We start from the raw sequence: 15,289 nt of genomic DNA, 5'->3' as shown, positions 1-15,289 counted from the left end.
TCAGCTGAGCAAGACCCAGGGCGCCATTCCTACTGCATCTTCCATATATCGTCCACAGGAATTGCACCCTCTGGGCTGGCCTCATTGGAAGGGTAGTTATTTTGCAAATGTAGCCTCTCCTCCTTGGGATTGTGCTGCTTCTACTGGCCTCTCTGTGTTTTTTTAAAAAAATTAAGTCATGAGTGAGACCCTGAGATGAATAAGGGGTTAAAGATCCCAAACTCTGGTTTTTAATACCTCCTTTGAAAGTCCTGCCGCACCCTGTTTTGGCATGTAGGGGTTATTGGCATGAGGCCTTAGCTGAGTCCACCTCAATCATCTTAGCATCCCGTAACAGATGAACATGCATGGCTTTGATCTTTTTTTCCTTCTAGGGTTGGAATCCTAAGGGACCCAAAGCATTGTGGACTTAATTCTTCTTGTCTGGCAGGTGATAATTAAGTACTTAGAGATGAGAGCAAACAGAAATAAAAGCCATTCCCAGAGCTGATGATAGATCACATCCTGAGATCATTTACATCAATGATTTTATTTCTAACAGAATGCTGGCCAGCCAGGCCTGCTCAGGGGACCACTGACATCTGTAACCTTTCCTCTTAGTCAGTCATGAATGTGACTGAGCCCCCAGCTCTCTTCGTCTGGGTGTCGTAGTTCTGATTCTGGAGAGAGGACGTCCGGTGGACTACTTCCAACACTCAGCTTCAACCAGCTCTGCCCAGAGGATGAAGTCCGGGCCCGTTAGACTTGGGTAGAGCAGACCAGGCAGGAAAAACGGGCCCACACCACGGCTGCCACACATGAAGTCTTCCGTCAGCGGGGCTCCATCACAGTTCTTGTCTGCTGACTGGTTTTTCTTTGCTATGAACAAGGGAAACTTGAAAGCTGAAAAGCAGTACTTCGCTTCTATTTGTGTTGCTTTCTGAGTATTTGTTCCTCTTGTGGAGAAGTCCACAGGGGAAATGGTGGGAGTCCAGGGGCTGTGTAAACCCACCCAGGCGGCCCCAAGAGCTGGGAGGCTGGTTCTCCATCGTCTTGGTGAGCAAATTCGGGATCACTCTAGACATCTCCAAGAGCCCCTCCCCTTACACAGTTTGTAAGTGTGTTGACATATGACTACCCCAGATTTCTTCATCCTATTTCAAATTATAAATTTTTTTAAAAAATCACAGGTGCAGAGTTGGATTAATCAAACTCATAAATTCATGCTATAAATGATCATCATCAGAGACCCATGCAAGGCCCCTGTCTGGTTTTATTTGTTTATGCTCACCCCCCCCCCACTCCCATCTCCCCCGAGAGCAAACCGTTCTAGTATGTTTCCTATGTATCCTGTCATGTTTGGTTACATTCTTCCAAATGCGTGTTGCTGTTTTGTGGACATGTGTTTTGAGCTTTTGTAAATGGTGTTAAGTTCAGTATCTCATCCTGTCTCTGACACTGCGTGTTAAGTTTCACCCAACATGCACACCTCAGCCCCTGATTCTCCTGCCGCATCATTCCGCCGTCCGCACCTTCACACACCCACCCCCCGAGCGGTGGACGCCCACCTGGCCTCCAGTGCTTCCACTACAGGGGGCATCCTCACTCACGTTCCCTGAAAGGCTAGTGGCAGAATTCCTTTGATATAAACTGGAGTGGAATGGTTGGGTCATAGTGCTTGTAACACTGAAGTCTGCCTGAGGGTGCCAGGTTGCCCCCCGGAACTGCTACCCCTGTCTACACGGCCAGCAGCAGTGCATGATCGTTCATCTTATCCACTGACTTATCATTTGACTACACTGTTGCTCTGTTACTCCATCCAGCGGGAGTACTGGCTGCCACTCCAGTTATTAGGGTCTTCTGCCAACCCTTGGCAACCAGGACCCCATGGAAGCTGACAGGCCACTGTCAGTAGGGTATTCTCCTCCCCACCATCACCATCAGCCTTAAATATTCTGATTTTTCTTCCGATTCTTGAGTTCAAGTCCTCCTTTCCCTCTCCATTGATTCCTCGCCTTTCCCCTCCCACTGCCTCCCTCAGGGCCCACGCCCACTGCTGCTGGGGGCACATCAGCAGCACATGGTCCACCCCAGGCAATGGGCTCACAGTCCGGGGCAGACGAGCACATCATGCTAGAAAGGCAGTTCATAGTGGCTTCTCCAAGGGAACAGCACTACAACACATCCCCTTCGCGTGACTCATTGGGGCGGGAAACCACAAATGCAGGTAATTAATTACCACCTTAAGTGAAGAAGTCAGCCCCTCCACACAGCGGCAGCTAACCTCTCTTCTACTCAGGGTAAAAAAAGGAACAAAGGAAGGAAGGAAGAAAAACTGTTATAACCCATAATGCGATTTTTCCCCAGGGGTTTGAGTTGTTTGAAAGGTTTGGGTTACTGGGGGGAAATTAAATAAACCATTATATTACATTGTGCTGCTCTTAGCTACAAAGTGTTCCCTGTGGGGAGCATTGTTTCCCAGTGAGCACCGGTTTGAAACGTTGGTCTGCCCAAGGTCCTAGGTGATGTTGTTACAGCCTTTGAAAGCCACACAGTGTGGGAAGTCACGTTTGCTGGGATGCTGTTTTTACCTAAGAAACCTCCAGTGACCTTTTTCTTTCATGATGCTGACCCTAAGAAGATAATGATCGGGGGAGGGTACAGCTCAGTGGTAGAGCACGTGCTTAGTGCGCACAAGGTCCTGGGTTCAATCCTCAGTACCTCCACTAAAAATAAATTAAAAAAATTAAATGTTTTTTAAAAGATAATGATGTTCAAGGAATGGATAGAATTTTTAAAAATCTCTCCCTTCCAGAAAACTCCACAGACCATTTTAAGCAGCTACAGGGAAATCAGAAGGGGAGGGTCCATTTTGAGAGCAGGAAAAAGTGTGAAGAGATTGAGCTGAGGCTTCTAAAATCCGTCTTCCCTGGGAGGGTTTGATTTTAGGCCCCTGCTGTTGGGCTTCGCAGATAATATCACCCGACATAAACTGAATGGGAAGCTTTCCACTGGGCTGTTTGTGACCCCTGGGTGAACACTGGATTCTGGTTTTCGCTGTGGTCTGAAAGCCCACTTCTGAGCTTTTTGATTCTCTGCCCTGGGAGCCCAGGGAACGTTCGCCAACGATCGCACATTGCGTTTCAGAAGAACACTGTCGCTGTTAGAGTCCGGGCTCCGTGCGCATCATAAATATGGCTGTTTTTCCCTCTTACAGGAGCTGCAAAGAATCGATCCTCCTCACTGTCATTCAGCCTTATCCTGTAAGTATCCTGCGAGTAAAAGTGCCACTGCGTGATCCCAGACTTCGGTCTCCTCCTCTCACTCCCCTCTGATGAATAACAGCAAAGAAAAATAGTAGGCGTTCACAGTACCAGTTGAAGCATCTTGATTGTTTGTATTTGCTACTCTGTGATAACAAAGCATTCACTGCAGAGACAAGAAAGTAATGTGCTTCCTAAATATCTTGAAAATCAGCTCTTCAGTCCTGTGTAACTGTCACATCTGGAAATGACACAAAACGCAAGCATTTTCTGGTGATTCTTAAGTTTCCAGCTCAAGGGCCACAAATCTAACGGGAATATCTAATTGTAGGAGGTCGAAGCATGATTGTTTTTCTTACCCCGCCTCTAAATAATTCGGTAGAGACATTGAACGTTTCAGCGAGACCTGCTTTAGAGGTGAGTTTTAGAGATCATGTGACCGTCAGAGCTGGATTCAGCAGCCTTGGTCAGGAGCGTGGGGAATGATGAAAATCGTATTGCCTTCAGTTCCCATGATTTTGTTACCAACCGCTTTATCATAGTGGAGTTTGCATATCGTAACATCCACCCATCGTAAGTGTACAGTTCAGCGATGTTTGTAAAGTTTATGGAGGTACGCAGTCGTCACCACCATCCGGTTTGAGAACACTTCCGTCACCCCAATGAGATTCCTCGTTCCTTCTCAGTGCTATAGGCTAGGCATTAAAGGCAGGGAAAAAAACATATGTATTCAAGATAGGATAAGATCACAACTAGAACCAACCAAGACAACAGGTTATGACATGCGGGGACATCACTACAGATATTAAAAGTGCAGTTTCATATCGACTGTTACTTTTAGTCCCACCTCTTTGACACACCTACACACACACACACACACATTTGGATTTGAAATCTAAGGAGAGAGCAGGATGTAAAAGAACCAAGATTTGAGATCTGATTCCTAACAGTTTCACAGGGGACTCCCACACCGGCTCAGAACTCCAGTCTCTCATCTGTATAAGAAGAAGGTCAGATGCCATCCCATCCAAGGGCCTCCCCTGCTCCACCACCTCGTGACTTCAATGTTCCTTCTACAGAAAGTCTAGCTCCTGTGTTTTTAGATCGTTTCAGTTCACCCAGTTGTCGCTCTCTCCTGCTTCATATCTATCCACACTTCCTCATTTCTCTGCGGTGGACAAATACATTTTGGGGGAGCCAATGTCAAATGTAATACAAGTGATTGGCCAACTGTAAATTCCTGATGGAATTTGAGTTTACACTGTCTTTCCTGAATTCTCTCTCCCCCACTTTATAACCTATTAGCAGTGCAAGATCAGACCCATTTTACTCCCAACCAGGTCCTTTTTGCATGTGGGGTAGTGTTTGATCCCACGCAGTAGACTTAGAGGATTTTGCATTTCAGTTAAGGGTTCTGCCTTGTTGCTCAGCTTGCTCTGCTTGTCCTTTGATTCTGCGTGACTCGTATGGATACTCATTACTATCCATGAATCACGGAAGTTCCTTTTAACAGATAATCTGGAATTTTCTAGAAGTTCAGGTGGCTCCTGCTGCTGTGCTCTATTGAAAGTCAGCATTTAGCCCCAACATTTAGGAGTGTTGCTTGTCCTTATGGCCAGCAGAGTCCGTCAGTCCCGGCCAGTCATTGTAGGTGAGTGCTCATCTTTGACCTTCCTTTGACCAGCCCTCTTTCCTGGCATGCCCAACACGTGCTCCACGCGCCACCTCCTCCTCAGCCTAGCCAAATCCTTCCCACCTTTCAAGTCTCAGCAGCATTCTCGGTCTCCATCCACTAGATGCCGGGAGCATCCTCTCCCTGAGTGCTGACAACCAAAAATGTCTCCAGACATTGCCAAATGTTCCTGGGGACCAAAATCACCCGACTCGGGAACCCATGTCCCGCCTAAAGTCTTCCCCCTTAGCAATCCAGTCTAAAATGGCTTCTTCCTTCTCTGAATTGTACGAGTTGAAATAAAGGAGTTGAAACTCCAAAGTTACTTAAATACATTAATGGAAAGAGGAGAGCAAATGGGAAAAGAGACCACAAACTTTTACTTATATTTTTGCGGTTGGATTTTCCTACAAGCACACTCATGGCTTTAAAAAAAAATTTTCCCCAAGATTTTATTTATTTCCTAAACATTCTCTTGGCAACCAGGATTGACAGAAACAAATGATCCCCAAGACCAAAAAGAAGTCCATAAATTCTACTTTTATTACAGATGATAAAAATTGGCATTTTAATTTATTTGCACCTTACTGGTCAGCATTTTTGATGTTGTACCTCTTCTGCATAATAAGATCCAGTCAAAACAGAGCCAGTGTTTACACCTTTTTGCCATATTCCACGTGTTCCCAGGGCACCCCAACATGTCCCGGCCCCAGTAATCAATCTCCTCGGAGGCCCAGGTCAGGGGGGCCTGGGAGCAAAGTCTTAGGATGCCCAAAATTGTTTGATAAGAATTTAACAGGCTTTTGCCTTCTATTTTAAGTATTATGGAGGGCTCTCTCTCTCTCCACCATTTTTACTTTATTTCTTAGAGAAAAATTGTGAAAGTACAGAAAGAAATTCAGAAGCAGAAAAATATGTGTTGGCAGAACTTTTCCTCAAAAAAAGACAACTGGTATAAACATGTTGGCCTAGTGCCTTCCAGTCTTCTAGTCCAAGGCCTTGTCAGTGGCTGAGATCAGATTACATGCACACTTTTATTTTGCATGTCGCCAAGGGTTCTCTATAAGCATTATACACATGGCTGTAAAACATTTCACTGAACCAAGATTTACTTAACCAATGCCCGTCATTAAGCCGTTCATCCTGTCTCTAATGTGTTTGTATTATAAATAATTCTACAAAGAAGAGCTCTGTGTATAAATCTTCCTCTGTATTTAGTAGCATTTCCTCAGGATGGAATTTTAGAAGAGGAAGTTTGGGGTCACTTGTGGATTTTGTTTGTTCTGCTCTGATGGACCACTTTCTTTCCTTGTACTGTTACCATTTTTTATTACAGGTCTTTCTTGATCAACTGCTTCCTTCTTTCCTTTCCACAGTTCCCAAGTCGAGGACTTTCAGAACGCTCCAGTCCAACATTACCTGACACAGAGAGTATTTAAAGAGTCTCTGTAACCTCCCCTCACACAGCCCCAATTCAATGGGACTCAGGCTAAGTCACTCTCAGTTCTGGCATCTCTGAGCTACCCTGATTCGCCTTCCATCAGACTTCTTCTAGGCCAGAGAGCTCAGAGACCCCCTTGCCTACCTCTCATTTACTGTCGTCTACCTTCCGGTGTGTTCCGCATACCCAAGGAAGGCTACACACCTCCTCATGGAAGCTCCAATACAATAGATGCTCTCAGAATGCAGCATGTATCCCCTTGGCATGTATCATGCTGAGCATGCAGGCCCAATTTTCAGCTGAGGGTGCCGCTGATGCTTTGCCTGTGGGCTTTTTCTGGCCACAGGAGCATGGTCATGAAGCCAGAAGTGCTCTAGGAGCACTCCGTTAGGAGTTATCACTCTTGTAAGAGCAGCCCCTTCATCACTGATTGACAGGAGCTCGTGGGTAAATACCCCAGCTCCCTCTCTCCGCAGTCAGCATAACCCTGAAGCATGTGTCCCGCCTTGTTTCCCAAAGGCTCCCAGCAGGGTTAATCTCCAGTTGTTCACAGTGGTGCCTGACTTAACAGTGAATGCTTCGTTGGCTTCCTCACCCTCTGTGTCTCCCTTCCCCTGCTCACCTACCCATGCGTCCCCCAGTCAGCTACCTGCCTGTGAATCCTCGTCTTGGGATGTGCTTCAGGGGAACTCCAAACTAAGTCATGCAGAGATAATGGTGGGCTAGTTAGGCCTCAATGCCTACTGTATAAGTAGTATTGTAGAGCTACAGGGATCACAAGTTCAAGACTTTATACTTCAGTTTCAGAGATTTATCTTATTTATGTAGTTTTTAAAAAAAAAAAAACTCTGTTCTAGGGACTTCTAAGAGTATCTAAAAGCATCAGGAGCATGTCAGCCATCTATCGTGGCCCACAAATTTGGGGAGAGGTACAGGGGTTGATTAAAGTTCCTCTAATCTTAAAATTAATTAACAGCAGGGGAATCTGCTTATTCTAAATGGTAATGACTTGTCATTTCCACCACAGGATATGAAATGCTTGTGATCAGTATTTAATGGTCTGAAGCTTGCTAAGAATTAATTCATCAGGTTTTTGGGTGGTGCAGGTTGTTTTTTGTTTATTTATTTGTTTGTTTGGGGGGGTTGTTTGTTTGTTTGGTTTGTTTTTGAGCCACAAAGAGAGATCAGAGTCAAAACTGCAGTCATGACTGGTTTACATACCCCATGTACCAGAAATAACTCCAGCCAGTGGAAGAAGCCATTACTCTGTTGATTCTAATTCAGTAACCTTCAGACTTGAAGAGCTTATGTTTTTATTACCAAAAAGTAATTTTTAAAATGTGCGTCAATTATATGAAATAGTCACAAATCCAGAACAAGAAAAATGCGTTTGTATGGATTCTTTGACTTTTATCCCAAGTCTGTTGACTTCAAAATGTGTACAAAATAATACTTACTTAACTACCCTGGCTATCTAGTTTCCTTTCTGGTTTTCCTAGATTACCAGGTTTGTCATTAGGGCATGGTAAATAAATACAGAAGTGAGGCTTCAAGAGGTGGGCATGTGACAGCTACAAACAGAAGAGACAAGCATCCCCAGCTCGGCAAGTTCTGCTATATGGGGCCACTTGCTTTAGGAACATATAACTGTACTTCCAAGGAAACCTCACTGCATTCTAAGATTCTACATCCAACGAGAGGCATACAAAATTAAATTCTGTTAAATATACTTTTCTATTGAAGCAAGAAATTATGTAGATGATTTTAGAAAAGTGTGCTAAAAGAGTACATTGAAAAGTTCAGACGCATAAGGGGTAAACCTTAGTATCTGGCACATTGAACACGTGTGCAATCCTTCATTCCCCAGCAATGCTGAGAAGGGAGGCGTTACCGCATTCAGACATCTCATCTAATTAGCAGTGTCTCTTGTGGGCAACTTTATTACAGCCGCTTCACTGGCGCTAAGCTCATTGTACCGATATAAATATCGCCTGCTTAAAATCATTACAGGAAAATAATGTTTTCCCTTCAGCTAAAAAAAATATGGCATATCCAAAGCAGATGAACTCACTACTGTATGATTTGTTCGTTAATCATGACTAAACTTGGCCCTATAATTGCCACGATCCCTAAGAGAACACCACCGTGACATCCCTTCGGCTCTACACCAGGATTTTTAAAAGTCACGTTGAGTGCGTTCAGAGCAGTTCTTCTGAGGAGCAGCCATTTGTAGTTTTTTTTGGTTTTTTCTTTCATTTCGTTTTGTTTTCAAAGAGCAGCCGTTTTCTGAAAACAGTTGCATAAATGGAGGAATTGAAACTCCGGAGGTGACCCATCTATCCATCCGGTCCTCTAAGACAGTGCTCAGAGCGAAGGAGGGGATGGATGTGGAGGGGAACTTTTGAAATAACAGGCTTTTCTCAGTATTGAGGCAGAACCCCACGCAGGAATTCACGTGCACATGTTTTATCATGTTTTTTTCCCCAACAGTGGTTTTGTTTTATTACAATAGAGTGGTAGATTTCTGTTATGTGTATTTTAACCAAATTGTATAATTCTGCGGCATTAAGTGCACTCACAGTCTTGTGCAACCATTGCTGACTATTGACTTCTGTACCCATTCAACAGTCATTCCCCATTCGCTGCACCCCAGCCCCGGGCAACCACAAACCTACTTTCCGTCTCTATGGATTATCCTGTTCTGGATATTTCATACAAATGGAATCAAGTCGTACAGTATGTGGCCTTTTGTGTCTGGTTTCTTTCACTTAACATGCTTTCGAGGCTCATCCATGTTGTACCGTGTATCAGGACTTCCTTCCTTTTATGGATGAAAAGGATGCCATTGTATGGCTGGACCACATTTTACTTATCCATTCCATCGTATTATTTTTAAGTTGATCTCAAGTATACTTGCATTTGACAAAGATGGGAATCCTTTTTTCTTCCCTTTCCACTTGAAATTCAAAGTATAGGACACCCTAATTGCTTTTTGTGCTTTGAGATTAATGCAGTACACGGAGGTTGAGCCTCTGTGTTGATTCCAGAGTCAGCTACCAGAATTCTTCACACAATAGCCTCAGTCCCTTAGGGCTGCATAGTATGAAAATCCATAGCTTGAACCATGTACAATTTCCAATATTTGGGCCATTTTAATCTATAAAATAGCAATTGGATGATTTAAGCTAAATGTTGAAGTCTATATTAGGTTCAATAGAGAATGCAGTCCTTTTTAAAAATACACAGACGTGCCTTCAACATAGTAGATGCCTATGATCTGAGTTTCCTTCCTCAGGCTTTGGTAAAACTATTTAACGAGACAGTGGGAGTGTAATTTGGTGCAGCCACCATGGAAAGCAATATGGTGATACTTCAAAAAACTAAAAATAGAGTTATATGATCCAGCAATCCCACTCCTGAGCATATTGCCAGAAAAAACCTCTAATTCGAAAACTTACATGCACCCCAGTGTTCATAGCAGCACTATTTACAGTAGCCAAGACATGGAAGCAGCCTAAATGTCCATCAACAGATGACTGGATAAAGAAGTTGTAGTATACGTATATGTGTTTGTATGTATGTATACAATGGAATACTACTCAATCATAAAAAAGAATGAAATAATGCCATTTGCAGCAACGTGGGTGGACCTAGAGGTTATCATACGAAGTAAAATAACTCAGACAGAGAAAGACAAATATATGATATCACTTATACGTGGAATCTAAAAAAAAAAATGATACAAATCAACTTACTTACAAAACGGAAACAGACTCTCAGACATAGAAAACAAACTTATATCGAAGGGGAAAGGGTTGAGGGAGGGATAAACTGGGAGTTTGGTATTAGCACATACAAACTACTGTATATAAAATAGATAAACAACAAGGTCCTACTGTATAGCACAGGGAACTATAGTCAATAGCTTGTAATAACCTATAATTTAAAAGAATATGAAAAAGAATATATAAATATGTATAACTGAATCGCTATGTTGTACACCAGAAAGTAACACAATATTGTAAATTGAATATACTTCAATTAATTAATTAATTAATTTTTTAAAAACTATGCAACGAGGATACTTCTTGGATGATGTCAGTTTACCAAGATCACAGCTCTAGATCTAAGCAGCTTTTCTCACTGTGCTTTCCATTTCTGAGGGAGACCAGCTGAATCCCTCAGCCCCTCTTTCCGATGAAAGACAGTATAAGGAACCTAAAAGGTGAGGCAGAACTGGAAGCTGAATTCCCATTTTAAGTCAAAGTCTCCTCTCTACCCTGACCAAGAAGGTCCTAGGATCACAGGTTACCAAAAAGAGGCTGAAACTCAAGTTTCGGGCACATGAATTGTGGAAGCTGTTGCACTTGCGTGTGTGTGTGTGTGTACACGCTTGCCTGCTCACATGCCCATATGCCCTTAATGTGAATAACAATGTGATTATACACCATTTCAGAACTATCAGTGACTCTTCTCCATCTTATTAAAATAGATAATTAATAATCAGCTTATCATCAGCCCAACGTGAGACTTGACCACCACCCACCTTCCACACTACTCAAAGCTCTGTGTTAAAAAGCAGAGTTTATATACTTTTACAATTCTCATTTATAATATCCTTGGAAATGTGCTCAGTAAGAACATGGGACCTGCTGTTTACAGTTCTGGTTCGTGACTAAATGAAACTTACTACTTTACGAGCAGAACAGGGTTCCGATGGCATCCATAATTTGTACTTAGCCCTTGAATTGAGCAAGCAGTGAACACTCTTTAGAAATTTCTGGGAGGCTAAAGACAGAAAACAACTATTACAAGGTTGGTCTTATGTTACCAATAATTGGATCACATGTTTTCTTTTTTTTTTTTCTAGTCTCCCAAATCAGCATTTATCAGTGCTGCAAAAAAGGCAAGGTTAAAGTCCAATCCAGTCAAAGTGCGATTCTCCGAGGAGGTCATCATCAATGGCCAAGTGTCGGTGAGTTGACAGTAGCCTGCTGGTGACTCAGAGAGTCCCTGAGGTCAGAGCTTTGCACTTAGCAGAGCCAGTTGCCCCACTGGAATGATCGATGCAGAATTGGTTGATGGATTTCACAAGGGGGTCGACTCTTAGGATTGTAAAGGGCTTGAGGGATCACCAGTTGTGTTCGCTGTGTTTCCTCTAACAGACCCAGAATACATCGTAGTCTGGTATTTCCTTGAATGCTTCCAGTGTTGGAGACCTCACTACTTTGCAAAGGAGTTGGTTTGATTTGAAATCCCTGACTTTGCCTCATATTGAGTAAAATATGCCTCTTTGAAACCTTCACCTATTTCTCCCCATTCTGCCAACTCAGATGTTCTTCCATATGACAGCTCCTTCTGTGTTTTGAGAAGGGCTTCCCCTAAGTTTTTCCTTACCCAAAATAAAATGTCTCTATTCTTTCAAAATGATAAGAAGTTCGAATGATGGAAACATTTCCTAGATGCAACCCTGAATGAAGAAATTCTGCCCAGACCTCCATCAGTTGGTCTTGATAGAAATCCTGATTACTCAGGCACATAATTGATCTTCAAAGTGAATAATGCCAGTGTCAATGGAATGCTTATTCTTAATTTTTTTTTGCAAAGAATATAGCATAGTGTTTTTCGTTTTTAGAAAGCTGTCTTCTAGCGCGTGTGTATTTTTTGGACCTTTGCGATGCCAGCTTTTGTTGTTGCTCTTGTTGTTTACATAACTCACAGGGATAAAATCTCGTCCATGACGTGCTTGATGGGGCCACGGACTCCTCCCTGAGGGTGGTCCTGGATCTGAATTTGAAGATACAGGCCTGCACATCCTGGGCAGGGCACTCATGGTCCAAGTGTCTTCTAGTCAAAAGTTGCCGGCCTGCAGCTGCCCCACGTGGAGTCCGGGGGGTTAGCTGGCCAATCTGTCCAACTGTTGTGATGCTTGTGGGGTGGGGGCTAAGGCTGTCACCATGGCGCCCGCGCGCGTTTTAGCTGTGGCCTTACCCTCCCAGCGACCAGCTCCCGCCTCATCCCCTCTGCCCCCATTCACACCATGGTCTGTTCTGCTCACCTCGGTGATTCCCCACCCCTCTGGAGGCAGAGTTACCATAATCATCATTTCAGAACAAGGCTGGCCCAGTTTAAGGCTGTTAGTTCCAGCCCCAGCGGGATATCTATAACACAGACGGTCACAGGAAACTGACCTTGTGTTTTCTCAAGCTTCTGAGCACAAGATTGGGCAATCAGTGTATGCATCTTTAGAGAGAACAGGATGCTAGAAGCTGCTGTGGCAGTTTCACTTTGTCCCTAGATATAACAACTCATTCGAGGCAGCTGGTATGTGGGGACCGCTCTGGGGGGTCGGTCATCTCCTGTGGCCTCACTGCGTCACCGCAGGCCTGGGCATGGCAGGGCCGTTCGGTCTCGGGTCTGCCCCTCAGCCTTTGTGACCAGCTTCCTTTCTAGTCTGCTCTTGCTCTTCTGAGTCATTGGATAGCCTTCCTTCTAGACTTGGAGCCACATTAAGTCCGTGAAATAGGTAGCAGGAAAGTCCTGTGCGAAGACACGGGAGAAGAGCGGAGGGCAGGGGAGTCGGAGAGAGAAACGGACGGAGCGGAAGGCATGGGCCAGCATGCTGTGGACCTACTTAGGGACTGGAGTCTCCTGGACCAGCTGGAGGATGTTAGCTAATCTCCGGACAGCTCATCTTCAGTTTCCTCATCAGTAAAACAAGGCACTTACTATGCTTTCATGACTGCTGACTTCCTCGCCACTCCTGGGACTTCATGACCCACTGCACGTGAGGAATGCAATCCACTCCAAGGATTCAAGGAACTTACCCAGCATGTCTTCTTGCTCCCCCTTTCGTCTCTCCTTACTTCTGGTTAAGGAGAAAATTCAAAGGAATATTTTCTTTTGTTTCCTTTTGGTTGTGTTTCAAGCATCTCTTTTTGACTTATTTTTATATTATGATCTGTTTGTTATAGATTTTATATTTTATTCTTTTCACACAGTAACCTGTTCCTCATATGCCCCCTTCGAATTTAAGGAACATCTCTAAATGGGTTAAAAAAATCACTTCACTAAATTACTTTAAACTTGAACCTTGTTAATGCTTGTGGTTCGCCATCATGACCTCCGCCATGAAACATCACATGAAGCGTGAAACATATCACATGAAACACATCACATGAAATATCACGTAACATCAGATGAAACATTGCATGAAATAACACCATCATCACTGCTGGTCCTCGTTCTCCTCAAGACATGCTGCTCTGCTGAAGTCTGGGCTGTGGTCCCAAATACTGTGGTTTAATTACAAAGGAATTATTTCTGTAATTGTGTTTCCCAATGGGAAACTTGGATTTAAATTAAAAAAAAAAAAACCTCATCTGATTGATTTTCTGATGGGAAAAGATCTTTTATTTGAATCAACTGACTTATTTGCAACTAGAAAAGAACTTTGTTGTGAACACCTGAACTCAGATATCACCAAGGGGATACTTTGGTTGGCCTTAGAGAGTTTGATTTTTTTTTTTTTATGTTGTGATTAGAATTAATTGCAGATATGTGCTGCTTCTGCAAAGAGTGGAATTCTAATTTGACTGACTTCCACTCCCTTCTCTCTCTGTTTTGTTTTGTTTTGTTCTGTTTTGTTTTGGTTTGGTTTTTGTTTTTGTTTATTTGTTTTGGTTACATAGGAAACTGTTAAGGATAATTCACTTCTTTTTATGCCAAATGTCTTGAAAGTCTATCTGGAAAATGGGCAGACCAAATCATTCCGCTTTGACTGCAGCACCTCCATAAAGGTAAGAGGACCCGCCGAGCTGCATACCTGGACGCTGCCAGGTACGGCACGGGGGTCCCACCGTGAGTCTTGTGTGGCAGCACCTTCCTTCAGAACTACCCATTTAGTGCTGAAATTTTTTCTGAGATTTTTTTATTACCAACTTGTATGAAAAATGTCACTGGCAAATAAGGTAGCGTGTGAATACTTAAACACAAACCCAAACAAAAAGTTTAAGAAGGTTCTGCTGTGTGTGTATGTGTGTGTTGCAAAACAATACAATATGCCGTCAGTCGTGAACTATAGGACAAGTCGTGTTCATGCAACTGCTGCTTAATTAAAATCACGTGACTGTCACCAAGAAGGCTTGGCACCCCGCCCAAAGCCAGCGTGGTTTCCCAAGCAGTGGCAGCCACCGAGACGATGAAGATATTAGCTGTTAATTGAATGCTGCTTTGGTATCCAGTGAAAACAAGGGGTAGAATTATGTAAAGATGACATTTATTTTTCATTGCTGGAACCACTTTCATGGAAATGATACATGAAAAGTCAGAACCGAGGCCTCCTTCTTAGGCGAAGGGGTGGAAAGGAAGCGTCACAAAGCCATCCTATTAATTCAGAGCCACAGGTGAGTTCTCCCTAATGGATATTAGAACAAAGCATATGCATTCTTTCCCCCCATGTTCCTTCCTGGGGGAAAAAGAAGTGCATATTGTTTTTTATTGGACAAAAGTGTGTTCAGAAATTGATTGCTCCCTAATGTTCCATCAGCCTAAAATAGGCTTTCTTCAAATGGCACAATATGAAAGATTTTATTGAGGTTAAAAAAAAAAGGTAGCTAGTGATGAGCTGTACAATAATGTATCAAGAGAATATCAACTTTGTATTAAAAATGTCTATCACTAGTCAACCCCTCATTCTCCTTTTTTTTTCAATTAATCAGCACAGACCTTGTGAGTAAAAGCATTTCTGCAAAGGCCCACTCACTGTGCACTCTGACATACTGCCGTGATAGCCCAAGCAGCTTGTTTTGAATTGCTTTAAATAGGTAGTGAATTAGCAGGTAACAGAGCAGACAGTATTAAATTGATGATGGAGCATTGAAATCATCCTCAAATCATTGCAGATGAAATATTAACTTCCTTTGTACAAGACTG

The 15,289-nt window shown here is 43.2% G+C and overlaps 1 protein-coding gene across 3 annotated transcripts in view; it reads left to right on the top strand.

Annotated features, from left to right (window-relative positions):
• Positions 1-15,289, top strand: part of FRMPD4 (FERM and PDZ domain containing 4) — a 489,692-nt gene that overhangs the window by 440,473 nt on the left and 33,930 nt on the right. For all 3 annotated transcript variants that reach the window (XM_031445945.2, XM_064482580.1, XM_064482581.1), the window contains exons 5-7: positions 3,197-3,242; positions 11,226-11,330; positions 14,047-14,154. In XM_031445945.2, coding sequence (XP_031301805.1) covers positions 3,197-3,242; positions 11,226-11,330; positions 14,047-14,154 — 259 coding nt within the window. The remainder of the gene's footprint in view (positions 1-3,196; positions 3,243-11,225; positions 11,331-14,046; positions 14,155-15,289) is intronic.

The sequence above is a fragment of the Camelus dromedarius genome, chromosome X (genome assembly GCF_036321535.1).
Source record: "Camelus dromedarius isolate mCamDro1 chromosome X, mCamDro1.pat, whole genome shotgun sequence".
NCBI classification, from domain to species: domain Eukaryota; kingdom Metazoa; phylum Chordata; class Mammalia; order Artiodactyla; family Camelidae; genus Camelus; species Camelus dromedarius.
This window is presented reverse-complemented; position numbering and strand designations above follow the sequence as displayed.